This window comes from Gastrolobium bilobum, unplaced genomic scaffold, assembly GCF_033153095.1.
Source record: "Gastrolobium bilobum isolate Gb01-03AN ecotype WA unplaced genomic scaffold, APGP_CSIRO_Gbil_v1 utg41252, whole genome shotgun sequence".
Lineage (NCBI taxonomy): Eukaryota > Viridiplantae > Streptophyta > Magnoliopsida > Fabales > Fabaceae > Gastrolobium > Gastrolobium bilobum.
In genome coordinates this window covers 164,838-184,329 of record NW_026896546.1, presented here as the reverse complement: position 1 = coordinate 184,329, position 19,492 = coordinate 164,838, and the positions used below count along the sequence as shown (strand labels likewise).

The following is a 19,492-nucleotide window of genomic DNA, read 5'->3' as shown; positions in this document are numbered from 1 at the left end:
ATTATTATTTTTTTTTAATTTCGATCCATTTTTATTTTGTCGATTACAGTTTTGACCTCTAATTTGCTTGTTATTTGTGTCGTGTCGTATCAACCCGCAAAAAATTCGTGTCGTGTCAGTGTTGAAGATTTTGACACGAATAAAAATTTGTGTCGTGTTTGTATTGATGTATTCGTGTCAAATTCGTATCGTGTCAACCCGTTTTGACACCCGAAATAGCTTATATTGATTATGTTGTGTGTCTGTGTTACGGTTTATGTTTTTTTTTAATATATATACATAGTTTATGGTGTTTTCAGGTACATAGTTTATGGTGTTTTCAGGTACTCAGGAGTCAGGGACGCGCTTTATCCTCCTATTATCCTGTTACAAATATAATAAAACAATCTTAGTTTGTACTAAAAAAAACAATCTTATGAATTCGGTATTTCTTTTTCTTTAAAAATGACAGAGGAAGCCTAATATAATTATATTAAATTTATTAATAAAAATTACAAATTCAATAAAAAAAATCAAGGTATAAAATTTTACACAATCCATAATTTCAATAAATATATTATAATACTCTCTTTTTCAGAATGAAAGTCCCCCTTAATTTTAATATTCTCCGGAAATTTTTTTTCATTGACAATATCACGATTCAATTCCCATATGAAACATATGCATTTGATGTAAGGTTTTACTATGATGCACTTTAAAACCATGAATGAGCCATCTAACCGTATATGTTTCAAAAATTAGAAAGATTAATTTAATACATTATCGATTGTGACTCTAATAATTATTAGTGCAGTACCCGTGCATCGCACGGAGAAAAAATATCTAATTTTTTGTCGGCATATGTCGTCAGGGCGCTTTCCACTCCAAATCTTGAAATTTCACCAGATCTGTTTAGTGTTAAAATCTCATACTCATTTACATCTCCCAATTCTTGGATGTCCTTAGGGCACTTTTCACTCCAAATCTTGATATTAGGAGGAAGACTATTGATATTGCTCTCCAGCTCATAACTCCCAGGAACATTGATGAGGTTGTTACTTGTTATGATGCTCAAGAAAGAAGTTGTCAAAACTCAGAGCAGGGAGCACGAGAAGAATGGTGAGTATCGCCAGATGCTCGTGGTGCAAGCTATACATACTTGTGCCAATTATCGCACATGAGATAATTTCAGGTGATTAAAAGTAAAAAAAAAAAAAAAACATTAAGGTGAATGAAAAAAAATAATCACTAATTTATATTGCACAATTATATTATATAAGATATGAGATGATTTATTTTCGTGTATATATATATATAAAGTACAAAATTTCCATGATTACCAATTTCATATTAATTACTGACTAAATAAACAATGATGACATAATTATCAAATATATAATCATCAAGTTGTTTTCATATTAATTTAAAAATTGAGTATCCACTTTTGGTGCAAAGGATCCATCATGTATGGATAAAAAAAAAAAATTGTTTCCACAAGCAAGTTATTAGTTGAAGAAGTTGGAGCGAAAAGTATTTTAAAAAAAACCCAAAAATAAAAATAAAAAGAAGCAGTTAAAAGAAAAGTAAGAAGAGGGAAGGCGTGGGTGTGCTGGCATTCTCTCTCATAAGTCTTACTTACCGTCACCGCTTCCGTAGGGATCAGAGAGAGAAACACAAAACACCCGTCTTCTCTCTTTCACCCTCTCCCCCTCTCTCTCTCTTTCTCTCTATATATATATATATTTGCTGCACGCGCTCACACATGTTGTAGAGTTGAGCTTCCATGGTGCATTTCGTCCATGTTTCTAGATTTGTGCGTGGATCTACCTTTTGAATTTTGATATTTCAACCCTAAACTTTTCTGATTGGTGATTGGTGATTGGTGGTGTCATCTCACAATTTTGTGGATATGGCGACGGGGAAGACATCTCGGTCGAGAGGGACAACGGTGAGTGTGAAGGAGAACGGACCAAAGCTCGAAGAAGGTCTCAATCCCTTCAAGTCTGATAAATTCGATGCCGAGTCATATGTCCAGTCCAATTGCTCCCTCAACGACAAGGTTCCCTTTTTCCCTTTTATTACTTAACTTTTTCTATCTGTTATGCAAAACCAGCCAGGTGGCCAAATTAGATATTCAATTATCCATGCTTTTTTTGTTCCTCTTGCTTTGGATTACGTGCCACCATTTTCGGTCCAGAGCTTTCGCTTGTGGTTGTAGTTGATTGTTTCAAAACTTTTTTTAAAAAAAAAAAAATAGGAAAACAAAAATTATTACTAGAACTAATATCAACAAACCACGAGTTTTTAGATGGACTTCAATATTTGCTTGTGTGGGGCAGATGTGTAAAACAACGAAAATCGCATGCTCCTACTTAACTTTTCCTTCACGGGAAAAGCCATTTTCTGCCATAGAACTAATTGATTTCCTTTCCGAAATCATTCCCTCCGGGTTTCTCTCTGTGTCCCAAACAAGGGAGTATTAAATTCCCACCAGCTTTTCGAAATCACCGATTTCAAACGGACAATAAGCATAGTATCAGATATCCCAAATGAATAATCAACAAGTTTTCTAGCAAAACATTGTACAAACAAATACATTCATTCAAATTACCCTATATATAATGTCTTTTAAGAAAATTAAATATAGAAAAGTCAATAAAGTACAATGGGAAATTGGCAAATGATTTGTCTTTCTTTTGCTATTCTTGTTTATACCTACGTGACAAGGGCGAAGCTGGAGCAGTGACAAAGCTGCTCCTTTGTGATCGATAGATCATTGGATTGAATTCAAGAAATAACCTCTTTGCAAAAATGTAAAAGAAACACTGCATACAAGGATTTTTTTCACCCTTACCCTCACAAGTCTAGGTTTCATGGGGAGTTGTTTAATTACACCTACATGATGCCAGTGATGATGCCTATGAAGAGATAAATTTTTGCTACTTCACTCACTTAAATTATTAATACATGACTCATCTAACTTCGTTTGCTTCATCCACTTCTTCATTTTTAATGCCATGTGAGTCCATGTGTTTCTAATTTATGTGGATTGAATATGTACTATAGGAGTACTAAAAAATTATCCCATATGAACATCATTCAACCGGTTAGCCATAGACACATGAATTCCATTTTAATTTGCATTCTTAATCTCGATGAGAGCCCACTCCGGAAAGCTAGGCAGTTAAGAGAGGAATAGCTCTACTTTAGATAAGAATTTAGTGCCTCACTCCCTGGCACCAGCTGATACCCTTTGTCAATCCTGTTATTCAGAAAAATTTGAGTGTAAGATCACTTTGTATTGATAATTGACTCATTCTACAGACTAGAAAGGGAAACTTTGTAGTAGTTTCTTTCCTACATTTATAACAGTCTATATGGTTAGACACATGCCTTCTTTACACTATTCTGTGTCTATCTAGGCCTCATGTAGTTGCGAAATGGCTTTGATGTGCTCATAGCATATGAAAATAATCAAAGAGGGTAAGTAATGCCAGTGGTAATAACCACTTAGTCACAATTTTATTTCCATTTGGTCATGTAGTGGTGAAACCTGTTACTGGATTTGTTTTGTTCACACCATGTAGGGAAAAGTTTTCTTGTTCTTCATATTGTCTGTTGTAAAATTTTCTAAATCAATTATGACAATGTTTACTTTTTTTTTTTTCAGGAAATAAAGCAATTATGCACATATTTAGTGGACTTGAAGAAAGCTTCTGCTGAGGAGATGCGTCGAAGTGTCTATGCTAACTATGCAGCCTTCATACGGTTAGTTCTGTGTTAGTTTGTTTCAATTTTTTGAAAATCTAGACGATTCCTTGAACTAGTAAAGAAAGTGGTTCATGTTTTTGAAATTGAACTGAAATTTTGTAATGACAACATGTAAACAATATAACATGCATATGTTAAGTATATGAGTAAAATTATGGAGACACACCTTAAAATATATCAGCTAAAAAACATGTTAGCTGGTTTATCATTGACCATGCTTTAAATTTAAGCAATATTTAAATGTTACAGAACATCTAAGGAGATATCAGATTTAGAGGGAGAGCTTTCATCTATCAGAAACCTGCTATCTACACAAGCTGCCTTGATACATGGTTTAGCTGAGGGAGTTCATATTGATTCGTTATCGATCTCCAACTCTGATGGTTTTTCTGTAAGTGCTACATCAGATTCTGAAGATAAGGAGATATCAGACCTGGACAAATGGTTAGTTGAGTTTCCTGATCTATTGGATGTTCTCTTAGCTGAAAGGCGAGTGGAAGAAGCTTTGGCTGCTCTTGATGAAGGAGAGCGTGTAGTTTCTGAGGCAAGAGAGATGAAATCTCTCAACCCATCTTTACTTTTGTCTCTACAGAATTCCATTACTGAACGTAGGCAAAAATTAGCTGATCAGCTAGCTGAAGCTGCTTGCCAACCCTCCACCCGTGGTGCTGAACTTCGTGCATCAATTTCAGCCCTTAAAAAACTTGGAGATGGTCCCCATGCTCACAGCTTGCTACTTAATGCCCATCTGCAACGATATCAGTATAATATGCAAAGTCTTCGGCCATCAAGCACCTCATACGGAGGAGCATATACTGCCGCTCTTGCACAACTGGTATTTTCTGCAGTTGCGCAAGCTGCAAGTGATTCATTAGCTATTTTTGGTGAGGAGCCAGCTTATACTTCTGAACTTGTCATGTGGGCTACGAAGCAAACAGAGGCATTTTCTCTTCTGGTGAAAAGGCACGCATTAGCTTCATCAGCAGCTGCAGGAGGTTTAAGAGCTGCTGCTGAGTGTGTTCAAATAGCATTGGGTCATTGCTCATTGTTGGAAGCACGTGGCCTGGCTTTGTGTCCTGTGCTTTTGAAACTTTTTAGGCCTAGTGTTGAACAAGCATTAGATGCTAATTTAAAACGAATTCAAGAGAGTACTGCTGCTTTGGCTGCAGCTGATGATTGGGTACTAATGTACCCTCCTACAGCTAATCGTCAAACTGGCAGGCCTTCAAGTATACCCGTTAGTAATGCAATAGCGTTTCAACATAAACTTACAAGTAGTGCCCATCGCTTCAATTTTATGGTCCAGGTAAGAATTTTAGTTTTGACTTGATATTGACTTTATTACATGGAATGATGTTTGGTTTGGGAATAGAGATGCACCATTGTTTGGGACAGTGTGAATTGGTGTTGTAAAACTAAGTGCACAAAATATTTGTTATTTTGATTGGCAATGGAAATTTTTTCTCTTTATGTGAAGATATTTAGAATTTTGTCTCTGCAATCAGATGGTTTATTCATGTTCATTTATAAATAATATCCACCTTTGGTCTATGAATTTCTCTGTTCTTTCAATTTTCTTATTTGGTCTCTTAATAACATTTTGAACTTTCTTCTTACTGAGATTCAGTAAATAATTGCCTTACTGAAATACCCATACTCGCCCACAAGTTGTAATCATGTTGAACTCTATACAATGTTTCTTGTGTGTGTAGTTTTAGTGGTTTTATGTTTTCAATTCGCTTTATGCTGGATGTTCTGTATGCTTATGCAGGACTTCTTTGAGGATGTAGGACCACTGCTGAGTATGCAGTTGGGAGGCCAAGCTCTGGAAGGGTTGTTTCAAGCATTTAACTCTTATGCGAACATGCTCATAAAAGCATTACCTGGATCAATGGAGGAAGAAGCAAGCTTTGAAGATTCTGGAAACAAAATTGTACGGATGGCTGAGACTGAAGCCCAGCAGATTGCATTGCTAGCTAATGCATCATTACTAGCAGATGAACTGCTTCCACGTGCGGCCATGAAGCTTTCCCCCCTAAATCAGGCTGCCTACAAGGATGATAATCGAAGAAGAACCTCAGAAAGGCAAAATCGTCATCCTGAACAAAGAGAATGGAGGAGACGACTTGTGGGTTCAGTTGACAGATTGAAAGATACATTCTGTCGTCAACATGCATTGGACCTCATTTTTACGGAGGAAGGTGATAGTCATCTTACAGCGGACATGTATATAAATATGGATGGAAATGTAGATGAAGTTGAATGGTTGCCATCTTTTATTTTTCAGGTATTTTGGAAACCTAATATTTCCAAGTATTGGTTAATTTTATTTGAAATCAATGTTTGCATTCTGAAGTACTGAATAGTTTTCTGAAAGAATCTGTTTCTGTTAACCAGTTCAAGGGTTCTGTTGTATGATTATAATTTTACTTGCAGAAACTCTTACAGGCATCAGCTGGCTGAGTACTTAAGTGTTGTTATTTCCCAATATAAAGATTATGGAGTTTTTTATTGTCTTTTATAATATACTCTTGTGGTTTAAATGTCACTCTGTCCACCAGAATGGAATAAAAAATTCTGTGTCTCATTTCCGAGCTACTCCAACGTTTTAGTCATCAGAATATTCAGATAATGTAGTTTGTCTGTGTGCATTGTGGTCTAGTTTTACATGCTGGCTGCATATCTGTATATCTCTTCTATAAAGCTCCCGCTCTGCATAAGGTCTTGAGAAGAGTCTATAGTTGCCAGTCTTACCTTCATTTGTTGGCTTATTACATGAATCTAACTGGTGACCTCTGTGTCACATGGTGACAACCCCAACCTTATGCCAAGGCTCTCCTTCAATCTTATGATATATATGATAAATTAATATGATGTAAATTGAAGGAGAATTTTAAACATTGAAACTCCTCCCATTTCCCTAGGTAGACATGATTATTTTATATCTTCATACAGTTTGATACTATCATCCCATTCACTCTCATAAATTCTAACCTATCTTTGAAGAGGAGGGATATTCTCACTACCAAAAATTTCCACTACCAACTTACTACCTATCTAATTACCATTAGATTAACATTTTCTCTCTCTTCAAAAACTTTTTAACATTCTCTCTCTTTGATCCAATGGTGATGTGATAGGTAGTAAGAATTTTTGGTAGTTAGAATATCCTTACTCATCCTTGAATTTGATTTTCAAGCAGAGTTCGTATAATTTCTTCCTTTGAATTTTTTGAACACATCTTCTATAACCATGGTGTTCTGACTTGGATATTGATTAAAGAACTATTATTCTTTATAACTTGTATCACACATGTTGGGTTTTTTGAATGGATTTTTTTTTCTTTTTGCGATATGAATTATCTTTTCTTTTTTTGCTAAAATCAATGCAAATTGTCTGCTAACTTTATGTGGAGTAATGCAAAAATCATAATTCAAGATCTGATGAGACTATTATGTTATTGTCCAGGAGCTTTTCATAAAACTGAACAGAATGGCCAATATAGCAGCAGATATGTTTGTAGGGAGGGAAAGGTTCGCTACATTGCTCTTGATGAGACTTACGGAAACCGTTATGTTGTGGCTTTCAGAAGACCAGAGCTTTTGGGATGATATTGAAGAAGGGCCAAGACCTTTAGGTCCTCTTGGACTTCAACAAGTATGATATTGGAATTTGTTTAGTGTTTCATAGATGATTTGCTTTAATTTTGGTTACTGAAGAAATTACTAGAAAATTACATACCAAAACAGACAAGAATTGATGCCTTTATATGCAAATCTGAATAGGAGAATTTTATTTAGGGTAAATCTTTGTGAGGCAAATCTTGTATCACTTAGAGATCGAAGTACCAGCCTCCTGTTCTAACAACCAGTACTTCAAACAAAAATATTTTTTAACTAATAAATCCTTTCTAACTTAATTGAACTATACAAAAAAAATTAATTGACAGTATAAAAACAATCGAAACTAAACCAAATTTAAAGGCATGAAAATAAGCTACAATAGCATGAATAACTTTTAATTATTTTTTCATTATATGCAACTTCTGTATCATAGCTATTGATACGTCCCCTACCTTTCAAGCAAGAGAAATAAGTGGGCTGGGAGAGTGATGCTGAGTCAGCAAGGAGTGTTTGAACAAAAAATATTCTAGTGCATGCTAAACAGGAAATAGTTAGGGACGTGGACATTGGCATGAATTTCATAGAATAAATAGGAGTATGAAAGGAAAGTCTGGGTATCTGGAATCTGAATTGGGTCATGGGATTTGGGAGAGAGTAGAGCGCCTCTAATTGCTCTGTACTATCATTTTCTTTTATTGTTTCACTGGTAATTTCTTGCCATTACTGTTATTCTTGTACTGTTGATTTGCTTGTGCGTTTGAGATTAATACCAGTAATACAAGCCTCTCTTTTCATTCAAGTACCCATTTGAATTATGTTTTCTGTTGTTATTGGCTTGGTTCTCATCAGCTATTTTGTTCCTTTATATACAAGTATCAGTTAGTCTATGCAATAATCAAATACCTGGAGAAACAAGTTACTCAATTTTAACAATTTAGATTCCGGTCTTGCTTTCAACTGCTTTTAGAGCGGATTCATTTATACATTGAACTATGAATGCTTTCATCCACCTCAAGGAAATACCTGGAGAAAATCGCTATGTTCTGACGTTGCTGAATGTATTGTTCTTTTGAACCTTTGAAAATGCATGCATATTGTAAAGAACCTTGGGATACACCACCCTAAAAGCTAGCTCAAAGGGTGGGAGTGCTCAAGGCCTTATAAACTCCACATTAGTTGGCACATACAATCAATGTGGGACTATATATCTCAACACGCCCCCTCATACGAGAGCCCATTGGGCTTGAAGAGTGGATGATGCAACAGGCCCAGCCTACCTGTGCTAAGAAATTCCACAAGAGAAAGTGGGGGGCGGCGAGGCTCTGATACTATGTAAAGAACCTTGAGATACACCACCCCAAAAGCTAGCTCAAAGGGTGGGAGTGCCCAAGGCCTTATAAACTCCACATTAGTTGCACATACAACCAATGTGGGACTATATATTTCAACACATATTTAGTTTAATGATTTGCTGACATGGAAGATTAATAGATGCAAAATTTACATGAAGGAACCTTGAGAGCTGCAAAGTCCATCACGGCCATATAATTTTCTTTTGTACGTTGTGCAGTTCTATTTGGATATGAAGTTTGTCGTATGTTTTGCCTCCCACGGGCGGTACTTGTCGAGGAATTTGCAACGAACTGTCAATGAGATTATAACAAAAGCAATGGCAGCATTTTCTTCAACAGGGATGGATCCATATAGGTAGGCTAATTTAATTCTGTTTCGGTCATGGGTTACCATCAACATTCTATCATTATCATTAGAAACTGTTGATCTCTTCGTTTTTGCAATTTTGAGAGTCTAATATAATTTTTGTTGTCAGAGAACTACCTGAAGATGAATGGTTTAATGAAATATGTCAAGATTCTATGGAAAGACTAAGTGGAAAACCGAAGGAAATAAATGGGGAGAGGGACCTTAACAGCCCAACTGCATCTGTCTCTGCACAATCAATTTCATCTGTCAGATCTCATAGTAGTTCTTAAGGTTTAGTTACATCCTTGTAAATTAGAACACGGTCCAATCTATCATGAAATTACTGGCAGATTTTTGTACTTAAGATTTTTCTCTTCATTGCACCTGATGTTCTCCATACCCTTCAATCAGTCTCCCTTTCATTTTTGTGTTCCCTCAATTTAATGAGGGATAACCTGCATTTGTGTAGATTAAGTTTCCATAGTCAGGTGTTTGGCAATGATTTTTCCTCCTGTCAATTTGGCCTTAATTGTTTGTAAATGTTGACTTGATTATTTGGTTCTTGTCTTGAAACATTCTTTAAAACAAGCGTGCTTTTTGGATTTTTTTTTTAAGTTGCTTTTTTATCTACGATACTAATTTGCAAGTGGTCGAGATGCATGCAGAAGTTTAAGGGCTAATTGACCAATGTAAATCATTTTAAAAAATATTAAAATAATAAAATTTAAAAATTATTTATCTAAGTGATGTAGTTGATATTTTTATAATTTTTGACTGTGTGAGTCTTACAAACGTAATTTATGTTACTATGGTTAAAAATAGTCAAAAGTAATCAAATCATGTCTCATTAGTAAATAATTTTCAAACTATTATTCTAATAAACTTTTTAAACTCTATAATCTCTGAAGTTTCAGCGTTCCGGCAGATTTGTAAACGTAAAATTGTGTTTTGTTTTGTATTCTGAATACAGGTGCTTAATGGAAATCAAAGATTTTAACATAAATGGAAAGAGATTAACTTAGTTTCACCAAACGATGGGTCAAAACTGGTGTATATCATCGTTTAAAAAGAGCTCACACACTGGCATTCAGGGTGACAGATTACGTAGCAACTAGCAAGATCTAAAAAAGGAATTTAGCTCATTAACATCGTTTGAAAAATAATTATTTTTGTTTTTCATCTATTAAAGAACATAATAAACAATTTCAAACAAGTACTAAAATTCCTACTTTCACACTTTAGGCAAACACTAATAATCAGTCCTCTCAAAAATATTTTACGGCGACACAGTATAAAAGACTTGAATAAAACTTAAAGCCGCTAGGAGCATTCCGTTGTCCAGAAAGCACCGAAAACGTTGTCAGCGCAAAAAAAAAGCCCACTAAATAACCTTCTAAATTGTTAGTCGATGCTCGATGACAAGAATTCAATACTCACGCAGCTACACCAATAATGAGTAAGAATTGATTTGAAAAACTGAGGTATCACAGTTGATGCCCCTCGTATTATCCCCAAAAACTAGATGAGGTTGCTGTTTCAATGGCAAAATTCGTAATACTTTTAATAAATAATTATGAACGATGTTCCAGCTTAAGAGTCAACAGCGAAAATATCCAAAGTTAGAAAATCAAATTTATAGTAGGATGAGGATCCCAACTACCATTATTACGCTCTGGATTTATTCTTAACCTACCAATCACTTTGGCTACACAAAACTTCTGCCACAGTAGTAGATTTCGAAAACTTGCTAGGAAGTAACATGTCGGTGTCAAATTTTGTCAGCTTTTTAATGAGAAACTCATAGGGCACCCTGCTGCTTCACTTGATATAATCAACAGAAGTTCCAACCTTATTTGATGGCAGTTTCCCCAAGTAAACAAAAATTACCTGCAAAAACATGGCAGCAGCAGTAACGAACCTCCCCACTATGAAAGGAATCTTTGTCCTATTGAAATCCTGTATAAATCAGACAATATATAACTCCCGAGATTCCTTTAAATAACTTTTAATAGCTTGAATTCAAAGCATCAACATCAATGCTCTGATCAAATGGGGTCAAGAATGACGGGTTCAGATGAAAAAAGAGAGGCTAAAAATGTGGTCTAATGACAATGGTAATGATAGTGGAAAGGGCAGCATGACCATTGGTGTGATATCCTTATTTCTCCAGAGCCTAGCAAAGTCGTGCAATAAAATCAAAGCATCACCATAAGATGTCATGTCAAAGAAGCAATAGATGAACCTAAAGGTGGAAAGTAGATAACAATGCCAGCTGTCAATGTACATAGGAAGTATATATGACCATAAAGCACACAATTCAAACAAAATTTAGACCCATGCATCAGTTCTACAGGTGATAACGTCATCTAAACACTACGAAAGTAATCTGGGAACCAACACATGCTGCCAAGAAATGCATGTCCGATTAGTATAACAGCCAAATGTATGTATATGATGCCACTGTGCATTCATTCACATGAGCAGGGATGCTAATGGCGATGACTTGATAATCAATGGATGCATGTAACAGCTGCAAGATGCATCCTATTATGTAGTAATATTTGTCGGAGCATAAAGAACAGAGTACATCCCCTTCAAGCTACTGATAAGTCATGGTTGGTGGAGCTCCATTGGCACTAGGAACAGCAATGGGAAGGTTGCCATCTTTTCTTTTGCCAAATGGATTTTTGGAATATCTACTAAGAAGTCAAGAAAAGCACAAAAAAAATTCTTGCATAAAACACAATGGAAAAGTCACAACTAATTTTATACCAAATTGAATGCAGTAGATGGTGGTTTTTTTAATACACATTGACATATATGAGATCTAGAAAGAATCATCAGTCAAAACATACAAAACTTGAACCATAAGATTTACAATGTAGTTTGACTAAGTAGCACTGATACTTGCTTTTTGAAGCAGTATCCATATCAGATTAAAAGGTTGGAAAATGTGTCAAAACAAATAAAAATGTCAGGAAACCCCATTGAAAAAATAATTGAAAGAAACCCATGGTTCTAGTATCATCGATGCATGGTACATTAAAGACAAAAGAAAACATGCACAGTACAGTACATTGCTACAAACGCAATATTTTTAGCAAATAAAATTCATGTAATCCCAAGTCCTACAACCCCAGATGCTCAGTCAATTTTAGAAAGAAGATATGCAAGGGGAAAAATCAGAGCAAATAAAACATCCAGGTTCTTGACAATAGAAAAAAGGATATTGTATCCGCATGCCAACCGAACCAGAACTTGGGATGACAGCACCCTGCAGATTATGGTGCACATTGGTAGCACTATTCATATCCTGCAATAAGTCACCGAATACCAAATTGAGGAAAGTTTAAATGAAAGCATAGCACGAGTATTAACCTAATCATAATAAGTTAGAAAAAGATGTCAGACTTTAAAAGCAACAAATATGTTCAAAAGGGTACTGACTTCAAATTCAATGAAGCAAACTGTATGCCTCTCCTGTCTTAAAATCTTCATTTGCTTAAACCCAGGTTGTCTGCATCCAAAAGTCAAGTTCAACAGATTATTCCCATACTTGAGAGAGCATAGAAAATACTGCATAAACTGGACAAAAGAGCCAGTGTAAAGGGATAAGATGTACTTACACACTGAAAAGTCCCCTCACTTCTTCCTCATTAATGTTCTCTCCCAAGTTCCCAATAAACAGGGTGTTGCAAGGAGGGTTATCTTTTGTGTTCTGTAGAGAACAATAGAAGTTAAACACACTATATTACTTTATCATTTATAACCAAATCTAATGGAGGTATAAGGGGAAGTTTATTAATAAACAAATAAAATCAAAACAACATAGTAAATTAAATACAAAAACAATCAGATATCCGGACAAAACATACAACACAGCAAGAAAAGAACTCAGGTAAAACCACCTACGATTTTTTTCCTACTATATAGCATTAATCTGTACATTATATTATGGGTCCCTTTTTTCTGCAGTCACTGCAGATGGGATTTTTTGCAAAAGACATAGAAAAAGTAAGACCTACTCATTTTTCTTTTTTTTTAAAAAAAGTCAGGATCCGCCTTTCTATGTGTGGCTGCAAAAAACATTTTTTTGCAGCAACAGAATCATGAGCAAATTAATATGCTGATAGATTACTTCATCAATTTGTATAAGTAACATTGTATAATAATAATACATCAATTAGCGCGGAGATATGAAACTCTTCAACCTAAAGAGAACTTAAATAAGCAAACATTGCAGAACATAATTGACACAATTTAAAATTTCTCCTTCCATTTATTATAAATATAAGCTGAACATTGCAAGACAACAAGTAATGATGTAATCATAGATGTAGAAATCAAGTGAAACCATAGCACTATTTATACTTCAATTCGTTCTCACCTGTACTGGAACATAACTGCTAGGCGCTGCTATGGGAGCAGGAGTAGGCATTGGTACTGGTGCAACAGGATAGCCACCATATGGATCATATGGAGGAGGTGGTGGCGGAGCCATGTAACTGGATCAAGAAAATGAAAACAAATAAACTGTCACAAACTAAAAGCAAACATACTGAACTTGGTAAAATATATGGAGCATCGTGCAAAAGAAAAATGTTATTTTGTGATTACAATTTCAGCTTTCTTTTTTTAATTTGGGAAATTTTTGAAGTTGTGAAGATATAGGTGGTATTTACCCATGTGGTCCCCAGACAGGTGGTGGGGGAGGATGAAAAGGAGATGGACTCGCATAACCAGTGTGTGTATAATCCCCAGCCGTGCGTAAACGTTTACTTTGATCATAAGCACCTGCATCAGCTCCTATTCCTATAAAGAAATCAAAATAAGTACATCTAAAAAGAGAATAGTAATAGCACTTAAGGGTGGAATATGGAATTCCAATGCACTTGATAAAGATACATATAGAAAAATGCTCTGAAATGAACAAGGTTCGACACAATGCTACTTATTTTGAGCACACAAGAAGAGCAGCTCATTAACATGCTTCAGTGGGAAAGAGTGAGCATTGAAAAACTGTTAACAAATAGTGAGCGAAAAACTTACAACATAAATTTCAGAATGTCAAGCTAAGGTTTCAGTTTCACTACTATACATTAATTTCAGCAAATGAAATAACTAATAAGAGATCAGAAATCCACCTAAACAATCAGTGAACCTTGTGTAATTGTGGCATTTGAAAATAAACAATAAAAGCAAAAGCGATAAAGAATTGAGTTAAATGAAAAGGAAGTTGACCTCTTTTGACAAAGAGATTTTTCTTGGCCATCTCAGTGTGGAGGACAGACTTAGATTCAGGATCGAAGAGCATCTCCTGAAGAATATCTTTGGCGGCGAGTGCTTGGTGAGGAGCGGAGAAGAGAGCAAAACCCATAGGCTTTTCAGCTTTGAAATTGAGTTGAGAAGCTTCGAACCCAGGCAACCATCTCAGCAGATTCTGCAGTTCTCTCTCTTTCACATCTTCGGGAAGACCTGTTATGAATATCGTTCGAACCTAAACACACCAAATCACCTTAATTTGTTGATGAATACAAAACAAAGCGATTATAATTGTGGAACATTGAATGGATTAGAATGTCAATTATAAAGAATAAGTAATATGATAACAGATCGAGAAGAATGAAATAGGTTAGTGTTGAACCTCGTCGGTGGAGTGAGGAGGAGGAGCGGCAGCAGATGGCGGAGGAGGAGGAGGAGCTGCAGCAGCTGCTGGTGGCCATTGTTGGTGGTATGGGTGGATGCCGGTGCCAGCCATATGCCCTTATTCACACACACCGCAAACCCTAACCCCAATATTACCGATCTACTACTCTACGCTCCTCACTCCCCGGGGTTTTTAAATGTTGCAAATAAATAATAATTATTCTTAATTTTATGTAAACAACAAGGGATACGATATTGTGACACCCAAATTATGTTACACCCACGTGACACCCAGTCAATCTCACCGTTAGATCGCTTATGTTGATCCAACGGTTACATTTATTTTCATCTTTGTATGGTCATGATTTCCCAAATTTAAAGTGAAAGCATTAAATATGAGAAATTATAACCATACAAAGGTAGAAATAAATATAAAATATTAAATTTGGGAAATCATGACCATACAAAGATGGAAATAAATATAACCGTTGGATCAACATAAGCGATCTAACGGTGAGATTGACTGGGTGTCACATGGGTGTAACATAACTTGGGTGTCACAATTTCCTATCCCAAATAATAATAACAGTATAATTAAATATTTTTTATTTTGAAAATATATATATTTATAAGCTAATAAATAATTTTATATTAGAATAATATGTTGTAATTATTATTTTATATAATAAGAACTTTCAATCTAACGATAAATTTGAAATAAAATCATCTAGTAAAAAGTTATTGATTGATTTAAAAATAATTTGAGGCTTATACATATATAAATTAATCCTTTTTCATTTTGTATTATCTATATATACACACTATTGATTTATTTATTTTTAAAATTTGTGTAAATGTTATTCAAATTAATTTTTATGTTTTCCCTTTTTTTCAACCGTATAAATCTACAGTCAATGACTCCAAAGTCTCCAATCCATTATTCCCAATATTAGTTGTTATTATTATTAATCCATTAGTCAGAGCTTAAATACATTTATCAAATAACAAGACATCTTAAGTAATAGTTTAATAAATCTATAAACTTAAAAATTAAAATAACTTATATATATTTTATGTCCCCTTTTCTTCTTATTATTAAAAAATAACATCTCAAAAAAAAATTAACAATAAAAAATATATTGTCAGAGATTTTTTTATTTTATTTATTAGTATGCTTTAATTGGGAAAAATGAAGGACGAAAAAAGTAGACAGCGAATTTGAGTCCACGATCATCCATTTTGTGAACAACACAATTAAGGAATTAGACAAAAAGATTGCATATATTGGGTGAGTTCTTGGGCTAGGCTAACTCACTTTTCTGCTTATTATGATTTCATTTACACTTGCATTAACACGCGCACAGTTGTTTAAGGGCAATGCTAGATGTATAATGTTTAGGGAGAGGACGTAAATTTATATTTTTTGAAGATAAAGATAGACATAAAGAGATGAGAATTATATCTTTTATTTTTTTAATTAGTGAAACTTATATCTCTGTTTGTCTATTTCTATCTTAAAATAACATAAATTTACATGGATTAAAAGGACACACATTTTTCAAATGTTTATATGCTCAAATCCACCTAAAATCCGTTGTTTTGCGAAAAAAATAAAAATTATGCTTATGTGTAGCATTACCTTTAATATATTATATATATTATATAGTTATAATCAATTTTAACTTTGCTAGATAAAATAACGACGGATGGAATAACTCTGCCTGTTAACTTTTATGAAGAGTTTCTGATGCACCATTTTTGTGCATGCTCTGATGAATGAAGATGAACTTGCTCGAAATTGCATAATTTTACGTGGATGACAGTTGCATAAACCGTCTTATATAATTTCTTTGTACTGACGGTCTCAACCTTCAGCGGGAAATGGTGATGGGGCAAACAGTCGCTTTTGAATCAAGTTGTATCGTGTCATTCCCAAACTCATAAAGGGATGCTTTTAGTTTTACATTTGAGCTTTATATTTTATTATGCGTGAAGCATCTTAGTGATGAAAACAAATGGATTGTTTGTAGCTTCTAATATTAGTGTAAAGAGCTAAAAGCTTAAATTGTTGGGTGAGATTACATTAGTAGTTTTTATATATCTCTAATATGTTTCTGCACAAAAAAATCTATTGAACTTGAAAAGTGAATAATGCATCAAGCTCAATCTACCTGTGCTAAAAAATTCTACAAAGAAAATGAGAGATGGTGAGAATCAAATATGGGATACCTCTCAAGGTTTTGATACAATGTAAAGAGCTGATTCAACCCAAAAACTTAAGCTGCTGAACAAGGCTACATTAATAATTTTTATATATAATGACTCAAATATTAAATTGTGGATTTAAATATGGATTAAGGAATTTATGATAAATATTGAAGAGTAATTAGAATAAAATTCTAATTAAAATAATTAAAGTCACATTGTGGAAATGAGTTAAAAATGACAATTAAGGATAAAAATATATCATTATTTATCCAAAACATATCATTATTTATATTTTTTTGCCAAAAATAATTATATGACAATCCCAAACTAGGAACATTGTTCTCACCATGAGAATTTCTCCTTTGGGAACAACTTACTGAATATTATTCCCACCATGGGAACGTCGTTCTCTTTTGAGAATAACTTACTGAATATCGTTCCCACCATAGGAACAACCTATTGAATGTCGTTCCCACTCCGTAAACTAAACGATCACTATTCACTAATTTTTTCAAAAAGTGTCTATCCGCTCCAAATTCCATTCTAAATCCATTTCCATCATTAGTTTCGTCAAATTAAATCTAATTTTATCATATCACATAATAGGGTTACGTATTTTTCAATTTACCATTTTATCCTTCGTGTGTATTTTCACTCGGATTTTAGGATTTTTACTAAGTGCCTGTTTGGATCCTCTTATTTTTAAGCTAGAAGCTACTTATAAGCTAAAACTAAAAAAGAGAGCTTAAAAAAAGAAGCTAAAAGCTATTTGGAAATTACATAAAAAATTTATCTTAAAATTTACTTAAAAGCACATATTTCAAGAAAATTATCTCTCTCTCTATCTTTATCACTCTTCATTTTAAAAAAACCACAATTCAAGAAAAACAGATAAGAGCTTAAAAAAAATCTCCTCCTAGGAGCTTTTAGTTTTCAGCTTTTTTCTTCATTATAAAAAAAGAGTTTTTCATTATAAGAGCTTTTCCTAAAACCTGTTTGACCTAGCTTATGCTTATAAGTAGCTTCTAGCTTAAAAAAGAGAGGATCCAAACAGGCACCAAATAAACCTTCTAACCAACAAATAAACCTTTAATATTGCATTTCAAATATGTGAGGTTGTTATACATCACCCCCTTTGTACTTCTTTTTGCTTCTCTTCAGATTATCCGCTTCCTCCGATGATATTTCTCCCCTTGCTTTCAATTGCATTGCCAGAAAATTTATCCCTAAAACGAAACCCTAGCAGAGCTCTTTTACGTGTAAGTAGCATATTACGTGGCCATACATACGGTGTTGCATAGCATATTACGTTTAAGTAGCCCAAGTCCAGCATTTTTAGTCTAATAAATTCACTAATCCTAAAAATAATTAATTAACAGTTCTAAAATAAGTTAAATTAATAAAAGTAAATTAAACTAAATTAATTAACAGACATAAATTAAATTAAATTTATTGACACTCCTAAATAAATTAAATTAAATTACTTAACAGTTCAAAACAATTTTAACTTAATATAAACTAAATTAAATGAAATTAATTAACATTCCTAATGGTTATAAAAAAAATTAACATTCCTAGAAATAATTAAACAATAGTTCTAAAATAATTTAAATTAATTTAAACAAAATCAAACTAAATAATTGACGGAAATAAATTAAATTTAATTCATTAACACTCCTAAATTAAATTAAGATAAACTAAATTAAATAAAATTAATTAAAACTCCTAAATTAAATTAAGATAAACTAAATTATATAAAATTAATTAAAACTCCTAAAGATAATTAATTAACAGTTCTAAAATAATTTAAATTAATATAGACAAAATTAAACTAAATTAATTAACAAACATAAATTTAATTTATTTCATTAACACTCCTAAATTAAATTAAATTGCTTAACAGTTAAAAATAATTTAACTTAATATAAACTAAACTAAATTAAATTAATTAACGCTTCTACATTAAATTAAATTAATTAACACTCACAAATTAAATTTAAAGTAAAGTCCATTTTAGGTCTCTAACAAAAAATACGGTCCTCACTTTAGTCTCTTACAAAAAAACATTCTGAGATCCTTAAGAAATTCAAAGTGGACCTATTTAGTTCAAATCGTGGTCCTTCACAAATTAAAAAAAGACACACATTAGTCCCTCAGAAGGACTAAAAATGGGTCCACTTTGAATTTCATAGTAATGAGACGACTATTTTTTTTTAAGGGACTAAAGCGAGGAACTTGTTTTTTGTTAAGGACTCAAAATGAACTTTACCCTTAACTTAAATTAGCAGTCTTAAATTAAATTATTTTAACATAAGTTGTTTAAAACTAAAATATTAAACCAATATTACTTTTCCTTAAATCATTTTATTTTAAAATACAAAATTCAATAATTAAAATTATCCTGTAACTTATTAGACCAAAAACGCTGGACTATTTACACATAATATGCTATGCAGCACATCATGTATAGCCACGCTGACACGTAACATGCTATGTAGCATAGCTAGTAGGACACATGTTAGACTCGTAACACACCAAGCTGACACATAACATACTATGCAGCA

The 19,492-nt window shown here is 33.5% G+C and overlaps 2 protein-coding genes across 3 annotated transcripts; one reads left to right on the top strand and one right to left on the bottom strand.

The window, feature by feature from the left end:
- Positions 1-1,608: 1,608 nt before the first annotated feature.
- Positions 1,609-9,593, top strand: LOC133300411 (exocyst complex component EXO84B). The gene is made up of 7 exons (XM_061499946.1): positions 1,609-2,038; positions 3,650-3,747; positions 4,000-5,056; positions 5,522-6,037; positions 7,219-7,407; positions 8,944-9,080; positions 9,202-9,593. Exons 1-7 carry the CDS (start codon positions 1,889-1,891, stop codon positions 9,362-9,364), a joined length of 2,310 nt encoding a protein of 769 aa, XP_061355930.1. The 5' UTR covers positions 1,609-1,888; the 3' UTR covers positions 9,365-9,593.
- A 1,702-nt stretch (positions 9,594-11,295) lies between these two features.
- LOC133300413 (uncharacterized) lies at positions 11,296-14,891 on the bottom strand. 2 transcript variants are annotated; one of them, XM_061499948.1, is made up of 8 exons: positions 14,719-14,891; positions 14,316-14,571; positions 13,757-13,886; positions 13,462-13,579; positions 12,701-12,792; positions 12,522-12,591; positions 12,305-12,387; positions 11,296-11,770 (listed from the first exon to the last, which is right to left on the bottom strand). In XM_061499948.1, the coding sequence occupies exons 1-8, from the start codon at positions 14,830-14,832 to the stop codon at positions 11,674-11,676; spliced, it is 960 nt and encodes a 319-aa protein (XP_061355932.1). In that variant the 5' UTR covers positions 14,833-14,891; the 3' UTR covers positions 11,296-11,673. The 2 variants fall into 2 exon arrangements, with proteins under 2 accessions (XP_061355932.1, XP_061355933.1); XM_061499949.1 differs by having other exon boundaries at positions 13,757-13,880.
- Between the last annotated feature and the right edge of the window lie 4,601 nt (positions 14,892-19,492).